At 39.3% G+C, this 18,372-nt stretch overlaps 1 protein-coding gene across 1 annotated transcript in view; it reads left to right on the top strand.

The window, feature by feature from the left end:
* PDHX (pyruvate dehydrogenase complex component X) overlaps positions 1–18,372 on the top strand; it is a 67,354-nt gene that overhangs the window by 7,743 nt on the left and 41,239 nt on the right. Inside the window, exons 2-3 of the mRNA XM_058663179.1 lie at positions 5,530–5,610; positions 17,169–17,269. Coding sequence (XP_058519162.1) covers positions 5,530–5,610; positions 17,169–17,269 — 182 coding nt within the window. The remainder of the gene's footprint in view (positions 1–5,529; positions 5,611–17,168; positions 17,270–18,372) is intronic.

The following is an 18,372-nucleotide window of genomic DNA, read 5'->3' as shown; positions in this document are numbered from 1 at the left end:
TGTGTATCACTTCTTGTTGTGATCCACTGGCATTCTCAACCTATTTTTACACAGTACCCCTCCAACACAAGTATTTGAACAAATCTGACGTATGTTAACCACGCCTACCAATATAGATAAAACTTCCATAGCTGCCTTTGTTCACAGCTACAGTGTTGACACTGTTCTGTGTCCCGATGCTGATTATCACACGAACTGTACTTCTTTTTTTTCTTTATTGTATGCAGCCTGCAAATGGCAGAATTATTTTATTTAAACAGCAGTTGGGGAGGTCCCTTTTATTTGGTGAGCCCTGAATTGGAAAGAGAAGTGATCAAATAAGCAGTTTTCTTAGCTAGGGATGGGGAGCCACACTGAGAACATAATGGGTAGTTGATTTCATTTGGTCTGTTGATACTTCTCGATTCTGTGTGCCGGCATTATCAGCCTGTAAATGGGCTAGAGCATGACGCATGGGCTGTGCCATACGTAAATTGCTAAATTTCCTTAATTACTTTAGTTGGAGTAATGGAGCTTAGATCTGCTTCATTTTAGCCACAGAAGAGTTTGTTCTACATTTGCGTCTTGAGATTTGCTTGTGTTGATCTTATTTTTGATCCAGAGACATTTAAGAATTCTTGTGGAAATCATCAATTTAAAGCTTCCAGAGGGTTTTGTTCTTAGGATAAAAGAAATGCTGTAGAAGACAGTAGATGGGAATGGGATTTATGCACTATGTTTGAAATGAAAGGCAATAGTGCCGAGCAGAAGAATTGAAGAGCAGGTTTGAAGAAACACAGGCTTTGAGACGCTGCCGTTGGCAGTGTGCGCCCATAGCCACTACGGCAGTGTACTCTGCAAAAATATTTACTGTGTCAGTCTTCTGAGGCCTGGAAAGGTGAAGCCAGTTCTAGGTGATTTGTAGGCTATACTTTAAAAATTAGTATGCTTTAAAAAAAACCTTCTAGCTGTACTACTCTGGGAGTTTTAAACAAGCCAATTAGATTTTTTTTTTAGTTTTTCTTTTGTTTATTAGCAAAGGACAAACCATAACAAAATTCTGTACATTATACTTCATCAACATTAAAATACTTGCCCTTATAAATGAAAAGGGAAGCCACAGCCTGGGAGAAAACATTTTCAAATAATATTTATGTGATAAGGCACTAATATCCAGAATATAAGTTCTTAAAGTTCTTTAGTAGAAGTATAACATCCTTGAATGTCCTAGTATTTATTATCAGAATAGATTTTCCTAAAGAATATATGAAAATAGATGATAAACAAAACAAAACAAAATATGCTCAATATTATAATTAACTAAAAAGTTTATAAAATAAAAGCAAAATAAGATACCACTTACATCCACTAAAATTAGTGTAATCGAAAAGACAGAAACTAAGAAATGTTGCTGACAATGTTATAGAAATCATAACCCTGGTATATACTACTGGTAGGAATATAAAGTAGTGAAGCAATTTCAGGAAAGAGTTTGGGAATTCTGCAAATCTTTTTTTTTTTTTTATGTAACTTGCTAACCTTACAAAAAGGAGCAAACTACTAAAATGACTATAAAAGGACTAATTCTTATTGAATTTTGAGTGTTTTTTTTTTTTTTTTTTTTTTAGTTCTAATTAAAATACCGTGAAAAACTAGGTAAGTACAACCACATTTTGTTTTTATGCTTGGTTGTTCCCAGTTCACGTAAGGAAGAGGCTATTTGAAAGTGCTCTTAGTCTGACAGGAGAACGAAGCTGCTGGCAGGAAAGAAGAGGGAAGCTGTAACTGACATCTGAGGGCACTGAAGTCATGTTAGGAGTAGGTCAGGGTCGCATTCCAGGGAGTCTAGAAAGGGTCCCGCCACCTTCATAGCTTTCACAGCCGCCACCAAAGGCAGAGCTTCGCTGTGTGCAGCCCTGTCACTCAGAGCGATAGGATGATTGTACAGTTCCTTCTCTGTTGGAGAAACACATTTGAGTAGGAGGCGTACTGTTGTAATACAAAGAGCATATACCAGAATGACGTTATCTGTTGTAAATAGTGAATTAATACTTATGTTTTGATGATTTCCCATGACATGCAAGTCTGAGGATATATTGGTGAGAGCAATCCAGAAGTATTATACACCTTCTCTAGAATAAGCCAGTGTTGTCAGTCACGAGCTGTCCCAAAGGACAGCACTGCCCAGGTTATCGTTGGCTTTTGTCACCTTCATCTCTGAGTGAGGGCAATGATCTGCTTTGGATTTTTTTTTTTTAAGATTTATTTTATTTTCCTTGGAAGGTCAGGGAAACAGAGAGGAGGAGAGACAGAGAGAAAAATCTTCCGTCCGATAATTCACTCCCAAGTGGCCACAATGGCTATAGCTGAGGCCGATCCAAAGCCAGGAACTGGGAGCCTCTTCAGGTCTCCCCTGCAAGTGCAGAGTCCCAAAACTTTGGGCCGTCCTTGACTGCTTTCCCAGGCCGCAAGCAGGGAGCTGGATAGGAAGTGGGGCTGCCAGGATTATAACTGGCGCCCTTATGGGATCCCGGAGCATTCAGGGCAGGGGCTTTAGCCGCTAGGCTACCACACCAGGCCCTGGAATTGTTTTACCGCATTGTCATTATGCAGAAAAACAATTCTAATTCATCCATGAAGGGTGACTGTGTGAGGAATGATATGTGTTCCTTTTATTTTTAAAATATGAAAAATGTTGAGATTCTTGTGATAGTTTTGGGAAGTAACAGTACAAGTATGTGTTTCATTATGTAACCTTAATGTGAGGAATAATGGAAATATGAAGGTTCCTTAGGTGAAAGAATATAATAGGAGATAGAAGCATAAAGTAAATGTTAATCGTATCATGGCAACTAGAACCAAAGTGTAAAAATATGGACAAGAAACTGTATTGAAGGAGTTTAGTATTTGTCATAAAATAGAATCTGCATGTAGAATCACTGAGATTTTATTTTGCTGGGTGTGACTGGAACCCTCTTTAGCATATAAATTCTTTATGAGTTTATTATTTTGCATAATTCCAGACTTGGACTTTTTGATAAAAGGAGCAAATTGGAAGTTTTTGATAAGTGATGCCTTTTGAGAGGCTGACCTCTTACCATGGTACTATTTAGAAGATAGATTTATTTTTATAATGTAAAGCCTGTTTGTCACTATGAACTTAAAACAATAAATGCTGAAACTTAAGCTGGTTATACCTTCTGTAGGCAAATAAATGTTTTTATTGTGTTCATCAAGCCATGTGAAAATGGAAAAGATAATAGCACAGCATAATTTGGAGATTTGAATGCTCCTTTTTAAATTTTCAAATCATAAGACAATGAATATTAAGCTTTGAATGCTTTCCAAGCTTATTGCAGTTGTGTGTAGTATTGGTATGGTTTGTGTTTGGAGACACAACACTGAAGTTATGGTGTTTGTGTGGTGCGTGTCTTCTGCTTCTCTAGTTCACTTAAGCATTTGGTGTTCCAGTGTTTATAGGCAACAATTAAGGTAGAGCATAAAACTTTGCATTACTTTATGATATAATGTGCTTGTTTCAATCCATTAGGGCTTGCGTACTTTAAAAAGAATACAAAGGCTTTTCAAAGCTGTATCCTAATAAAGTTTTCAAATCAAGTTAGCTTGGGAATGAAATGAAACTTGTGGTGACAGTTATAGAGTCAAAGTGGCTAGGATTGGGATGAGTTATGTGCCCTCTTCTAAAATAACTGTTATAGTTGTAAATTAGGATTTAGGGAACATGATTTGTGTTTCCAATGCATAATGTACCTAAAAACTGCCTGTTCTCTTGTGTATTTGAAATATTTATATTGGCAGTAAGTGTGGTTCTTAAATCAAGAGTTGTCTATGCCCAAGGTATGGAGGGGAGGGATTTATTAGGGTTTTTTATTAACTGCATGAGTTGACATGTCTATTTTGCTGTGGTTGTAGAATAGGCAATAAACAGTTGTTGGTTAATTGATGGTACATGTTTGTAAAGAACACAGAGGGTAAGTGACACTTCCTAGTGGAGTACCACCATGACAGAGTCATATCCCTTCATCAGCCAACTTACAGTGATCTCACTGATGAAGTGGGCATCCTGATTTGGAGTGTGGTTTAGGATCCATCATTGTTGGAACTGTAAGGGTAGGGGCATAATTCTTTTCTAGCCTTTTCAGAATTTGGTGCCAGTTGAAATAGTGGAAAAGAGACAGATGGAGATCTTGGAGCCACTGGTTACCGTGAATTGGAGAACATGCCTGGGAACTGTGGCCTTCCCCAGTGAAGCCACCAGAGCAAACCCAAGTTCAGACTCTGAGCTTCTTAGCTGAAATGAAGAGCATGTGGTCGAAGCACATACTCAGATCTGAGTCATCGCCTGCTGTTCAGGGAGCTCTGGTAATGGGAGCAGAGAGGTGGCCCTGTGCCTTGGAAATGCTGGCCTGGTGGCTCTGTGATGCCTAACTTACGGAAGGACCAAGAGCAAAACACAGGTTCCACTTAAGCTGGAACTTCTTCAGAACCAAGGGGCAGAGAATGGAGAAGGTCTGTTTGCTTGCAGCCATGTGCCCCAGGGATTTTGACTAGACACTGGACTAAAGCTTTCTTCCTAATGCATGTCCTTGAGAAGGTGGGCAGCACCTTTATCATGAAACCATAGCAACTCGCCGCTGAAAATTATGACAAACTTAAGTTTCCCAAAGGAAATATTGTCATTTAACATTAGTACTAAAATGTGTTGCTTTTAACCCAAACACATCAATGCAAACAAAACAGAACAAAAAGCCTTGTTCTGCCCTCTTTGTTACAGATATAACTGTGCTACATTGCTGTACTGTGTCTGTTTGATTGTCAGTCTGAGAGACTACAGGGAATATGCATCATTAACATGGCATTTGATGAGTGTAAGCTTTCTTCAAACTGTACTTGGTGTGTGGCCTTGTACTTTGGGCAGTGTAACTGACAAATAAATATGTCTTCTCTTTGGTTGTCTAATGACTCATCAGGCTTCATTGAAAGACTTCTCTGGTTAGAGACCTGCCCTTTTTAGATCTCAGTTTACTTGTGACATGCAGCAGGATCTTAGATCTTCTATCTGCTGGTTTACTCCCTTGCATACCTACAGCAGCCATGGCTGGGCAGGGCCAAGTCCAGGAATCTGAAGCTCAGTCTAGTTCTTCCCCGTGAGTGGCAGGTACACAAGTATCTTAGAGGAGGATGACCCGTAGACCTCTGCACCCATGTGGGAGATCCAGAAGGGCTCTTGGCTCTGTCCTGGCTATGTAGCCTTCTGGGAAGTGAACCAATGGGCGGAAGATCTTTCTTGCCCATCTGTCTCTCTATAACTCTTAAAATAGAATGAAATCAAATGTAAATTTTTAATAAAACATTGATAATAATTGTCTTTATACTATTTACTGGATACTTAGTTTGTCGGTTGGGAGTCTGAGAATTTAGAGTATCTTCTTACTCAGAATTTTATTGTAATGTAGTTGAACAAATATTGTTGCCTCAGGGGGTACATTCTTATGTATGGCTGATCTTTCTCATTTTTTTTTATTTCAGTTGATCCTATTAAGATACTAATGCCATCACTGTCTCCTACAATGGAAGAAGGAAACATTGTAAAATGGCTGAAAAAGGAAGGTGAGCAAGTACATTATGATTTGCTGTTATTTGATCATTTAAATTTTTTCCTAATTTTTATATGATGCATAGAAGAATCAGATATGTGTCCCTTTGTAATTTAATGTAAGCTGTTTAAAAATAAATTTCCCAAATGTAGTGGAGATTTTCTGGATTCGGTCTATAATCATTTTTTTCAAGATTTACTTACTAACTTGAAAGTCAGATTACAGAGGGAGAGACCCAGAGTGGTCAGTCTTGTTACTGCTGGTTCACTCCCCAAGTGGTCATAACAGCAAGGGTTGGCCAGGTCAGAGCCAGGAGCTTCTTGTAGGATTCCCATGTGGGTGACAAGTGCCTAAATTCCTGAGCCATCTGCCACTGTTTTTTCCCAGACCTTCAGCAGAGAACTGTACCCAAAGTGGAGCAGCTGGAACATGAAACAGCAGCTAAGACTCAAATTGGCATTCATATGGGATACTGGTGCTTACAGGCAGAGGGGTAGCTAGTTGAGCCATTACGCTGGACTGCAAGCAGCAACTCTACTGCTAAGTCTCTGTTAGTGCTACACTGGAGGAAATAACAAAGAATATACGTACAGGACCATCAACGCTAGCACTTTTTATAATAACAGAGGGTGGTAACACACTCAACGCTGGTCAGTACATGATTTTTTTCATTGAAGAGTATCATTTTTTGCTGCCAAGGATTAACCTTCAATAATAAAAGCAGATTAGAGGAACTGTTAGTGTGATGGGGTGGGGTAGGCTAGTCTCTTGCCTGTGGCACCAACATGCCATGTGAATATCAGCTCATGTCCTGCTTGCTCCACTTGCCACCCAGCTCCCTGCTCATGGCCTGGGAAAGCAGTGGGGGATGGTTCAAGTCCTTGGACTCCTACACCCATGTGGCAGACTTTGAAGAAACTCAAGGTTCCTGGCCATTCAGCCATTGCAGCCATTTGGGAATTGGAAGGATAGAAGACCTCTTTCTTTCTTTCTCTCCTCTCTCTTTCTTCTCTGTATAACTGCCTTTCAAATAAAAATAAATCTTGAAAAAATTAAGGTTTTAAAAAGAAGAGTAGGGAGAAGTGAGGACAAATGTGTAGTATTCTTCAAGTCAGTACTCATACTCAATTTTAAAAGATAAAGCAAAAATTTTTAATACAACAATGAAAGTATTGATGGAGTACTACAGCCCTGTGGTAGCAATGAATAAACACTAGAGTTTTCTGACTGTATCTTGTTTTACCTCTTTAGAACTGCATATATAATTGCCATGATTAAAAAGCAAAGTTATACTGTGGGAAATATCTGGAAATTTACGCAAGGTGAAGCGGGTGAATGTAACGGTAGAGATGCTGGTATAATCCTACAGGGAGGGACTGTGTCAGATGTTGGCAGATTTGACTGTATCTTTAATAGGTTGTAACTGAAGGACAAAGCATCTCCCAAAAGCAGTCCTAAATTGGTACAGTGGCTAAAATACCATGTTTGTGTTGATATTGCTGTTGTGAGGGCTTTATGCACAGTTTATAAGATAAAGTAATAAATGGTAATGATATTATTGGAAATTCAGACTTGGTGAGGTCTAAAGAAAGACAAATAAAAGCTAGCTTGTGATGGCAAATTTTCTCTTTACTCTGACTTTACCTGGAAACAGTGGCCACGCCAGTAGTAGTGAGTACTCCCGGAATCTGACTGTATTCTCAAAATACTAATTCCTGCTAAAGTAATGAAGAGTTTTCCTTGTCTGAGGCAGGGAATGGACACATTAACTCGCAACTTCTTGTCAGTTGTGAATGTAGGGAAGCTATTGAGAACTCCTGGGGAGCGGGGGTAAGTGGCGTTTTTGTATAGGGGTTTAAGATGCTGCCTGTGGGCCCAGCACGGTGGCCTGGCGGCTAAAGTCCTCACCTTGAATGTGCCGGGATCCCATATGGGTGCCCGTTCTAATCCCGGCAGCTCTGCTTCTCATCCTGCTCCCTGCTTGTGACCTGGAAAATCAGTCGAAGACGACCCAAGGCTTGGGATCCCGTACCCTCATGGAGACCTGGAGGAAGTTCCTGGATCCTGGCTTCGCATCAGTGCAGCATTGGCCATTGTGGTCACTTGGGGAGTGAATTATCAGGCGGGAGATCTTCCTCTCTCTCTCTCTCTCTCCTCTTCTGTGTATATCTGACTTTGCAATAAAAACAAATAAATCTTAAAAAAAAAAAAAACAGATGGAAAGATGCTGCCTGTGTTGCCTGCATCCCTTATTGGAGCACCAGATCCCATTCCAGCAACTCCACTTCCTGTCCAGCTCCCTGCTAATGCTCCTGGGAAACAAATGGAAGTTAATCCAAGTGTTTTATCCTCTGCCACCCATGTGGAAATCCAGATGGAGTTCTGGTGTTCTTGGCTTTCCCCATCTGGGCAGTGAGCCAGCAGATGGAAAGTCTCTCTCTTTCTCTCCCTCTCTTTCTGTAACTCTGCCTTTCAATAAATAAGTAAATCTAGAGAAAAAAAAATAAAACAAAAAAAATTTCAAATCTCGGGGTTTTTAAAGGACTCAGGAGCCAAAGATGGGGATGTTTGAGGGTCTGGAAGGGTAATAACTACAGCAAGTTGTATAGGGAGGGAGGATAGTAGAGAAAGAGGAAAGGGGTCAGGAATTAGGTTCAAATTTATACATGGCTGTTTTTAAGATGCTTATTAAACATTTGAAAGGAAAAGTTCAGTGGATAGTTGGTTATAGGAGTTGAGGGTTAGGAGTGAAGTCTGGTTTAGAGATGGGGAATCCGGGAGTGATCAGCATGTACACAGAATTAATGCCATAAGATCTGTTTGACTTCAGGTCGGTGAAATCAGAGGGCTTGCTGCCTTGAGAATCTGCTCCTATACATCCATCTTTGTAAGGCTTTGAGCTGCAGATTTATAGTTCATACTCACATTCATGGGAACCCGCAGACAGAGGTCAGTTGAACCTGGGCTGGCAGTTTCCCAGATTCCTGGCAGAAGCCATTGTCTGGGAGGACAGGGCGTCCAATCTAAGCTGCATGGGATTCCCGCATAAGAAGCCCTCCTACTAGAGACCATAATAAAAGCAGTGGTTTGGGAGCAAAGGTCCAAAGGCATATCAAACAGCGACTGGACTGGCAGGAACTTGAGTTTGTTGAAATTAGATGCAAAAATTGTTTAATGTGATTAAACACGTGAGAAAGAACTGGAAATCTAAGACACTATTCAGAATATTCAGTCACTCTTGAGAAATATAGCTAAAACATCTAGAAATAAAAAGAATATGTAAAATTGAAAAAACCAGATTACCCAAAATTGAGCATATCCCCTGCTATCCTTCAAAATAGTTCTGCGTATCCAAAAATGTTCCATCTTTATAAATAATGTAATATATTGGAAGCTTTTTTTGGACTTCCTTTCCCTAATGAATTATGCATAGAACTTTGGCTGTCTCCATCTTCAGTTTGACAGGGTGTGTTGTCATTGAGCAATGAACTGCCTGTTAGGGATTATTTTACTGAGCCATTACTTCACACTTTGCACATTTGTAGGTGAGCAGATAAGAGCTTTTCCTGGACCGCATTTATCTCTCAGTCTCCCAGCTCACTGGCAGTTTGATAATCAGGCCTTTACAGCCGTTCCAATGTGGGCGATGTGATCAAGAGCCAGGAAGCATGTGATCTCATCCTTCTCTTTCCATACCTCTCATGATGGTGTCCTGTTTTCATGTGGGCCAAGTCAGGATGCATTCTAAGCCCTTTGAGTATTTTTCCCTGAAAGTTGTTCTGCTGCTGGCGGGGAGAATGTTGTTTGACAGTACGTTAAAGAATTGAGAGCAGACCTTGGTTCTTAGTAAATAACTAGCTTTGGTTTTAAGCTCATCATCTTTTTGATTTAATTGTATTTGGTGCAGTTTGCTTCTCTTCATTGGCATCTTTATATTGTAAACATGGGTATGACTAAGTATGCCTGGTGATTAGTATATTTTATGATAAGTAGGTTCAGTGATTTTGTATTGAAAATGAATTTATATTTTGACAAACAATACTTTCTGTATGCCTTTTTCCCTTGTTAACTGTTTGCTTGTTTGTTTCATATTTATTAATGTCCGGTTACTGTTATTTAAAATAGTAAAGTTGGAATTTTAAAATATTTTAACATTAAGAAGATTAAAATTTTTCATAAAGCAGTGTTGTATCCAATTATTAGTTTAGTTTATGTTTGAGCAGAGGGTAGATACAGATATGATCATTTTTGTGAGGTAGCAGTTTGAACTTGTGTAAGAAGTTTATTGGAAATCTGAACCTGTAATTAATTACTAGGTTTACTAATTGATGTGTATGTCAGGGGTGATATTTCAAGAAAAGGAAATAAGGTGCAGTGGGAAAGAACTGACCTAAAATGCATGATTTGGCATCTGGAGTTTGCTTTTGGCTATAACTACCCTGAGAATTTAATGGAGCTGGATGAAATCTGAAGTGTATGGAATTCTATGATAGCTTGCTGCCATTTTATTTTTTAAATCATAGAAACAGACAATATATGAATATCATATACACTATTTCCAGCTTTGTTGAAGTAATAAATCAAAAATAATGTTACAGTAAATACCTAATTTCATTCTAATGATGAGTTGCAAAAATATACATCACAAAGTTAGTGGAGAAACCACTTTGAAAGCCTAGTTAACACTTGTAGTTTCAGAATATCCCACAAGGTGAATTGAGCTTTTGCACATCTCTACTTTAAGGTTTTTATTTGAATGTGCTTTAGATGTTTTCAGTTTTATCAAAGTGGATTATTTTTTCACCAACTGGAAGGTCAAATCTGTTGGAACAATAAAGAAGGGAGAAGATATTCTAATTCTTCTTTTGTAAGAGAATATTGGAACGTGCAAAAACCTTATTTTATTTCTTGAGATAGTTGGGCTTTTCTGCTTGGCTGTGTAGCACCATGGGAAGGAGCAGGCTGAGTTAGATCCCACAGCCCATGGTTAGGGCTGCCTGGGCTGCTCTCCTTGGGCTCAATCCCCAGCTGTAGTCGCTCTTGGTTAGTATTCCTTATGTCACATGACTAGGACTTTGAAAAATTTCAAATAGTTTTATGTCAGTTTTAGATTATAGCTAATTAATGCTATTATTGTATGAAATTCACAAGCAGAACTCTTGAGGAAAGACTTTGGTTTACATTACTAATGGGAGCATGTGCGTGATTGTGGTGCTAACGCAGAGAGCATCTGAGAAGAGTATTTCACAGATGTCTAACATTCGTTCACTAAACTATTTTTACAACAGTTTATTTAAACAGTTTTATTTGTGTACCATAACTTTGACCTGTTTCAGGTGCACCATTCAATGACTGCTGATAAATGTACAGGGTTGTGTAATCATAGATGGCCGCACTCTGTACTAGGGCATTTGTGTCACCCTGAAAAGATCATGGCTGCCTTATTATAATCACTTCCCTCTTTGATCCCTACCTTAGGCAACCCTGATCTCTTCTTTCTGTCTAAAGTGGCTTTTGTGGGTCTTGTCTAAGAAAATGAATCATTTGTGATGTGTCTGTGGTGACTGGCTTCCCTCTTGGGCCTCAGTGAGGTTTACCTATGCTGCAGCATCACAGTTCATTACTGGGACACTGAATTGTATCCTAACATACGTTTCACTTCTATGGCTGATATTTGTGTTATATCAGTACCTTAATAGTGGTGAGTGCAATTACAGTTTATAGGGTTCAGTATACAACTTGCTGTGGTTATGGAAATATTCTGAGTTGAGCCCTCTGGCACAGTAACCACTGGGCAGATAATATAAGAGCTAGAGGGGTGCATGGGAGGTGAACTCTGCTTCTTTCCGACCACTGCCCATGTCTTCTGCTTTTAGGATAGGACCTCCACTTGTCCAGCAGCCAGGGTGCCTCAGGTGTTGGGCCATACAGATATGACACTGTTGGGGGATGAAATGAAAAAGGTTGGCAACCACCAGGCATCCCTTTTCTGTATTCTCATTCTGCTGTAGGCACTGGTTGGCTAGGGCAACCATTGGCTGCTTGTACTCCTCTTGAGTCAGAGTCAGGGCTATTTAAGCAGGTCTGTCTGTCTTATTTTGCCATGCTCTTTACCATGATGTCTCCACAGTACCTTTCACATGTTGGCAGCTAGTAAATATCTGTTGAATAAACAGTTGAGTTCTTTTTATCTCAAATCAAGATTGTCATTTAGCTGTAGGTACTTTTAAGGAGGTGGTTTTCTTCATTGTGCAGATAGTTGTTACTTATTTGAATTTATAGATAAAAACTAGTTCTCCTTCACTGCTACTGTACAAACCTTTCAAATTTAAGACGTTTATTGTTAATTTTTGGTGGAACAAGTTTATTTCCTTGAAGGCCCCATATTACGTTTAGCTAAAGAAGTGAAGTTGTCACCATTGGCTGTATTTGGCTAAATTGTAGTAAGTACCAAGAATTTGAAAACAGAAAGGGAAGCCTCTGTGTGCTCGCTCCAGTCCTCAGCCCTGGCAGCTGCCCATCGGGAGAAAGGAACAGGAACAGGACGATGATGCTGGCGCCGGTGCTGGGGAGCGGCCCCCGGGCGGGCCTCTGCTCTGGCCCCTCCTGGGGCCCGCACTCTCGCTCCGGGCTCGCTCCACCTCCATCACTGACACCGGGACGCTGCAGGGCTGCCATCAAATGACAGCTAAGAAGCCACCTGTCACCTCACGCCGTCTATGAACCTCTTTCCTGGCTACTCAGTCCTGTCCACTACACTATAAACTCTACAAAGCCAGAACCGGCTTCTCCTGTTGCTTTTATACCCAAGTGTTCAGTACAGTGCCTTATGCTTGAGTGTTTGTTAAATGAATGATCTGCTTGAAATTATAGAATGAAAAATGAGTTCTGACTCCTCCTGCTTGCTAGCAACCTACCTGATATTTTGTTTGTATTTTTGCCTAAAGATGTTGTTAAATGATGTGTGTGAAGTGTTAACCTAACACTTCAAATTCTGTGACATCCTTTTATATATACATTTAAATTCTTCCTGAGAACCAGAGAGACTAAATGATCACTTGATGAAGATCACTAATAAGGGTCAGAACTTGGAGTTAAGCTCTGTCAGAGTTAGTAGCGATCCCTTGTGTGACGGCCCTGTCAGGCAGCCTGGTCTATATTGCTACCTTGTTGATCGTGGCTGAAACTGAGGAGTCTGGGATCTTTATAGCTCATTATTTAGTCTCAAAAGTTCCTTTTCCATTTCCATCTTCATCTTCTTTGATTTTATATTTATTTATTTGAGAAAGACAGAGACATGTAGAAACAGAGTTCCTATCCACTGCTTCACTCTCCTCATGCCCACAGCAAACTGGGCTGGGTTGGGGCCAGGGCCGGAAGTTCAGAGTTCAGTCTCCATCTCCCACAGAGAAGACGGGGACCCAGATGATGGAGCCATCTTGTCTGCCTCTCCCGTCATTAACAGGAAGCAGGAGTCGGGCCAGGAATTGCCCTCAGCCGTCCGTTGTGGACATAATATCTTACCTGCATGTCTGATTATTGATTAGACACTTAGTTTTATGATAAATTGCATATATTGCTTCTTTGTATAATACTACCATGCTTTACAGTTGTGGGTAAAGTTTACCGCACAGCAATAGATTTTTTTTCTGTGTTGTGTGTCTCTACATGCTCATATAGTTAACATATGTCTATGTAATGTGAAAAGATATAGCTATAGTTTTCAAAATAAAGGAAAATTGGCTGTATATCTTTTGAAAAATTAGAAACATGCTACAAATGAAACATTGGAACAAAAAACATACAAAGGTAGTTTGATGTATTCCCTATGAGAAAATAAGAGTGTGTGAAACTATTGAAAAGCTTTTTCCCCAGGCATTTTAACCTAAGAGTTACGAAGTGTATTGGTCACTGGCCTGAGTGGGAGTGGGATGTGGAATGCTGTGACTGTGCCCCACGATGAAGAAGCTGGGTTAGTGAATAGAGGGAAACCTAACTTTGAAGAAATAATTTACAACAGCAGCATAATGTTTATAATTCTTTCCAAATTCATTATGATTACTGTAGGAATTTAGAGAAATCATACAGGCTAACTTGCTCAGCTAGATTTGTAGGTGGTTTTTAAACGGTGGTTGGAATTTGAACATGGGTTAGAATAAATAACAAAAAAAGAAGAAATCATTTTGTTCTGCTGTGGCCAAAATTGATTTCCTAGGCATCTAGCAAGTATTAAATTGCTAGATTTTTTTTTTAGTTCAAATGTTTCTCCCAAGGTTATAACAGAAATAAAAGGAGTGATTTTTCTTGCTTTGGAAATACAGTCTGTTTTAATTACTAGAACATCTGTCATGTAAAGAAATGTGTAAGATTATGTAATGTAATACATAGCTTTCTTGGCATGACGCATTCCTACTTATCACAGTAGCCTAATCTCTCATCTCATCTCTCCTGGACAGTTGCCAGTTCCTCCAAAGAGTTACGTCTTTTTGCCACCAAGGGTTGGGTGTGTTGCTTTCTCTGTAGATCCTTGCCCTTTTGATTGTCTGAGCCCCATCTTTTCGGGCTGAGATTAGGTGCTGTTTTATTCTGAAAAGCTTCCTCTCATCTCCCAAAAGCTGAATTGGGCAACCTTTCAGAATGCTACCAAAGCATCCTGACTTTACCTCATGCTGCTGCGATTTCCAGTTTGTCACTGCACGTAACTACAGCTCGAGGTCAGAAATCTTAAGATGTTTTTGTTGTTTTCCACTTGTGTGTCTTTGGTGCCCATGACATTCTTAGAAATTTTGTTGACTAGAAACGTATCTCTGGGGTTAGGCATAGCACCTTTTGGTAAGCAGTGAATATCACCCAAAAGAGAAGTTTTTTGTCTTGTTGAAACACCTGAACTGTTCCCACTGGGGTTGTAGCGTGTAAGCTGGTTGTATCCAGGAGCTTTCAGGGCATGGTGACTGGCTTTGTGTTTCTGGTTTTATCCATGCTCTCTTACTGTGTTCACTTGTTAATATTGCTATTGCAGCTACTTTAGGTTGCATATGAGGAAGTGTGTTTATGAAGGTCCATATTTTTCTATCCTTTGTTTTTTTATTCTGCTTTTGTGTTAAGTCAATCTCATTTAAATTCATCTGTCCAGGTTTTGTTTTTGTATTCATGTTGATATCCCTGCTTTTAATGGGTAACTTTAGTTATATTTATTGTGATTACTAATACGTTTGGACTTATTTCTACTTTTTTGTGCATTTCTCTTTGTATTTTGTGCATTTTTTTCTTAGTCTGCTTTCAATCAGATGCTCAGTTTTGTTACTTTCTATTTTTCCTCTCTTCTTTTGAATGTTAGGTTATGTGAATATTTGTTCTTGAAGTTTTAAGTAAAATTTTTCTAATAAAGTCTAGTTATTCAGAAATTTTCTTTGAGGTAACTAAAGTTGTTGGCTTGCTTTACTTAGCATCTAGATATTTTCTTTATGTATCTTACTGTTTCATGGAGTTTGAAATTTATGCTTTGTTAAACCTTTGAGCATTGTCTTTTAAACAGTTAATGGTTGACATCAATGTGTAAGACTTGTTTCTATATTGCAGTGTGTTCACTTTTCTGGATGTACTGCCCCCCTGTAAAAGCTCTTTTCAAGTGTATCAGTAGGTTAATTCCATAGCCTTTGTGTGTCTGAGAACACCTGGGTGGCTCCGTGATGCTCTGACTGCCTCTAAGACTGTAGACAGTTGTTTCTCACGAGCCTTTTGGAGATGTTGCTTGATTGTCTTCTGACCTCTGTTGCAGCTGCTGAAAAGTGTGCTCTCAGTCTGTCACTCCAGTGAGGTAATCTGTTTTTTTCCCTGTTAGCTTTTAAAATTATGCTTTTATCACTTGATATTATATAGTTTCTCCACAGTGTCGTGTGAATTCATATTTCTATAACTATATACTTTTTTCCTACTTGATTTTTTTTTGTTGAAGTATGACTTGCACAAAGTACAAGTGCAGTTGATTTTCATGTACACGTATGTGTCCGTGAGCTGTCAGCACCTGGGTGAAGCCACAGGCTGTCCTGGTTAGTTCTGCTGTAAGCGCACAGCTCTCTCGCTGTGGACATGGGTGTCTCTCCTCTGGGATGTGCTCAACAATTGCCTCCTGCTCGTACACTGCTTCTCCTCCTACTCCCCCCGGTGTCATCTCGTGGAAATCTGTGAGACAAACAACTGCGACCTCAGTGTGTATCTCCGACTGCTTTCCCCGTGTTTTCTTCTGTCTGCCCATGTTGAGGTTTAGGTAGGTCTTGGGGCTCGCAGTTTGCTGGTTCCCTTTGTGACTGTGTCCAGTCTGGAGTATGTCCACTTGGTTGTTGTTTTTTATTACACTGACTTAAATTTTTCACTTCCAAGTTTTCTAATCATTGTTTTCTTTTCCATCTAGTACAAATTTGATTCATTTCTATCCATTTAAAAAGTTTTATTAAGAACTGTTTCACCTTAATTCTTACATTTTTGAACATCCTCAAGACATTTTACAATCTCTAGCAGATTACTGCAAGTGAATTTCTTTTGAAATCAATTTCTATTCCAGTTATGGATTTTGTGGCTTGCTTTCTTAGCATTAGATTTCTTTATATGTTTCAAGGTTTTGTTTTGCAATTTACTTTGCAGCAGAATGTCTTAGTTTGGTTTGTGTTTCAGCGGCTTCCCTCCTATCCAACACAATCTCCCCAAGGTTTTCCTGTTCATTACTGAGAGTTTCAATAGGTACATTCTTGGAGCCAGCCAGTGGCTTGGCTCTAACCTGGCACTGTGACCATGTTTTTGTCCCCACTGCCCCATACTTACAGTTTCTGCTTAAAGCCTGAATTTCAGTCAACAGATATTGATGAACCATTTTCTCAACATGATAGTATGGGTAGAGGAGCTCCAACTTTGCCTTACTTTCCAGAACTGTATCTGATTTGAATCAACCAGTCTCCAGCGGGCTGTTTTGAGTTCCGTTATCCTGCCTCCCTTCTCCCCTCCTTAGCCCAGATGTATTTCTAGATCTAGAAACCAACAGGTCTGTAGCTTCAGGTTTTGTGTAACGTTTTTGAGTTTCCGTATTTTTTTGTTGCATAGAGCTTGTTGTTTCTTAGCTGCCTTTTATTTATGCTTCACATGCTTAATTCATTTGTGCTGTGTGGTCCCAACAGGATTTCTGAACTTGCTGTAAGATGTTAGCCTAGCAGTGCTAATAATTGTTAAACTTCTTTTTGTGGAGTAACGTCTGAGTGTATTGAAGAGAGGGAAACGTGAGGTTCCCGGTTGATTTGCTCTCAGGAACATGTGTTTGTTGCCATTGTTTATAAAGTTTGATTTCATTTTAATATTTACTTAGTAATCCTCATAATAGCTTTTGTTATAGCAAATATTTTTGTATTATAAACTTTGAAAAATACAACGGTTATACATGTGCACAAATATAGATGTACACACAATACAAATTACATGTATAACTACAGACTATTTCGATGTTTATTCATGCTTTACATGTTCATACATTTTAATATTCATTTTTTGAAAACCCACAGAAGCCAATACAGCCTTGTTTTGTAGGTGAAGCTGTGAGTGCTGGGGATGCATTATGTGAAATTGAGACTGACAAAGCGGTGGTTACCTTAGATGCGAGTGATGATGGCATCTTGGCCAAAATTGTGGTAAGTTTTTATTTTAATTGCTTTCAACACGATGATGATTTCTTTAATGCTCCTTGAACTAAAGTTATAATATATTGCTTACCTCTTTATAGCGCATTATTTACTACATAATACATTTTAAATTCAGATGATAAATGTTAAAGTCTAACAAATGGCTTCTTATTCTGTATTCTCTGAATTTTCTATAAGGCATCATATTTATAAATGGGCTGTTGGACCTTATGTGAAAATGAGTGAAACAAAAAACTGAAAACCACTCTGATAAAAAAAAACATGGCTACTTAGGGTCATGTAGTATATTCAGTGATGGAACCAACCAGCATAGCTGCTTCTCATCTTCTGGAACGTTTATTGCATAGTGTGGAGTAGTACCAGCTAAGACTGACCTGTGGAGTCACGATGCTGCCTGACTGATACTGCTAAAATGTGGTCACTTACTAGTTGTGTTGTAATTAGCAAATTCTTTAACCTCTGAGCCTTTCTTTTCCTTATTAAATGATGCTGATGATGGTCGTACCTACACCATAGTGTAGTAGGCAACATTGTAAGTGTGTAGGTGTGGGTGTGTGTATTCCAAGATCTGTTACCCACCAAGACCCAATAAAGGTTGGTATTCCCATTACTGGACTTGTTTCTCAGCTCTTTGGTCACCATTAGTCTCCTTGTCTTTAAGTTTGCTTATCTGGTAATTCATGTTGGTTGGTTGTGCCAGGAGGTAAAGGAATCGTTTGTGCCTATACAGTTTAATCAGGACAGGCAAGCTCCACCTGTGTTAATGGCATCTTGCTGGTGAGCAGTTAGTTCTCAGCCACAAGCCCATGTTTCCTTTGGGTATTATTTAGAGGCTGTACTTGGATGATATACTTTATTTAGATATGGATCTGATAGTGAATTTTTATGTATTTTTTTCTAGGAGATTTTTAAAGATTATTTACTTGAAAGAGTTACAGAGAGAGAGAGAAACAGAGAGAGAGGTCTTCCATCTGCTGGTTTATTCCCCAAATCGCAGCAACTACTAGGACTTGTCCAGGTTGAAGCCAGGAGACAGGAACTTTGTATGTGTCTCCCACATGGGTACAGCGACCCAACCGCCTAGATCATCT

The sequence above is a fragment of the Ochotona princeps genome, chromosome 4 (genome assembly GCF_030435755.1).
Source record: "Ochotona princeps isolate mOchPri1 chromosome 4, mOchPri1.hap1, whole genome shotgun sequence".
In the NCBI taxonomy this organism is placed as follows: domain Eukaryota; kingdom Metazoa; phylum Chordata; class Mammalia; order Lagomorpha; family Ochotonidae; genus Ochotona; species Ochotona princeps.
Note: the sequence above shows the minus strand (reverse complement) of the source record. Positions and strands in the feature narration are given on the sequence as shown.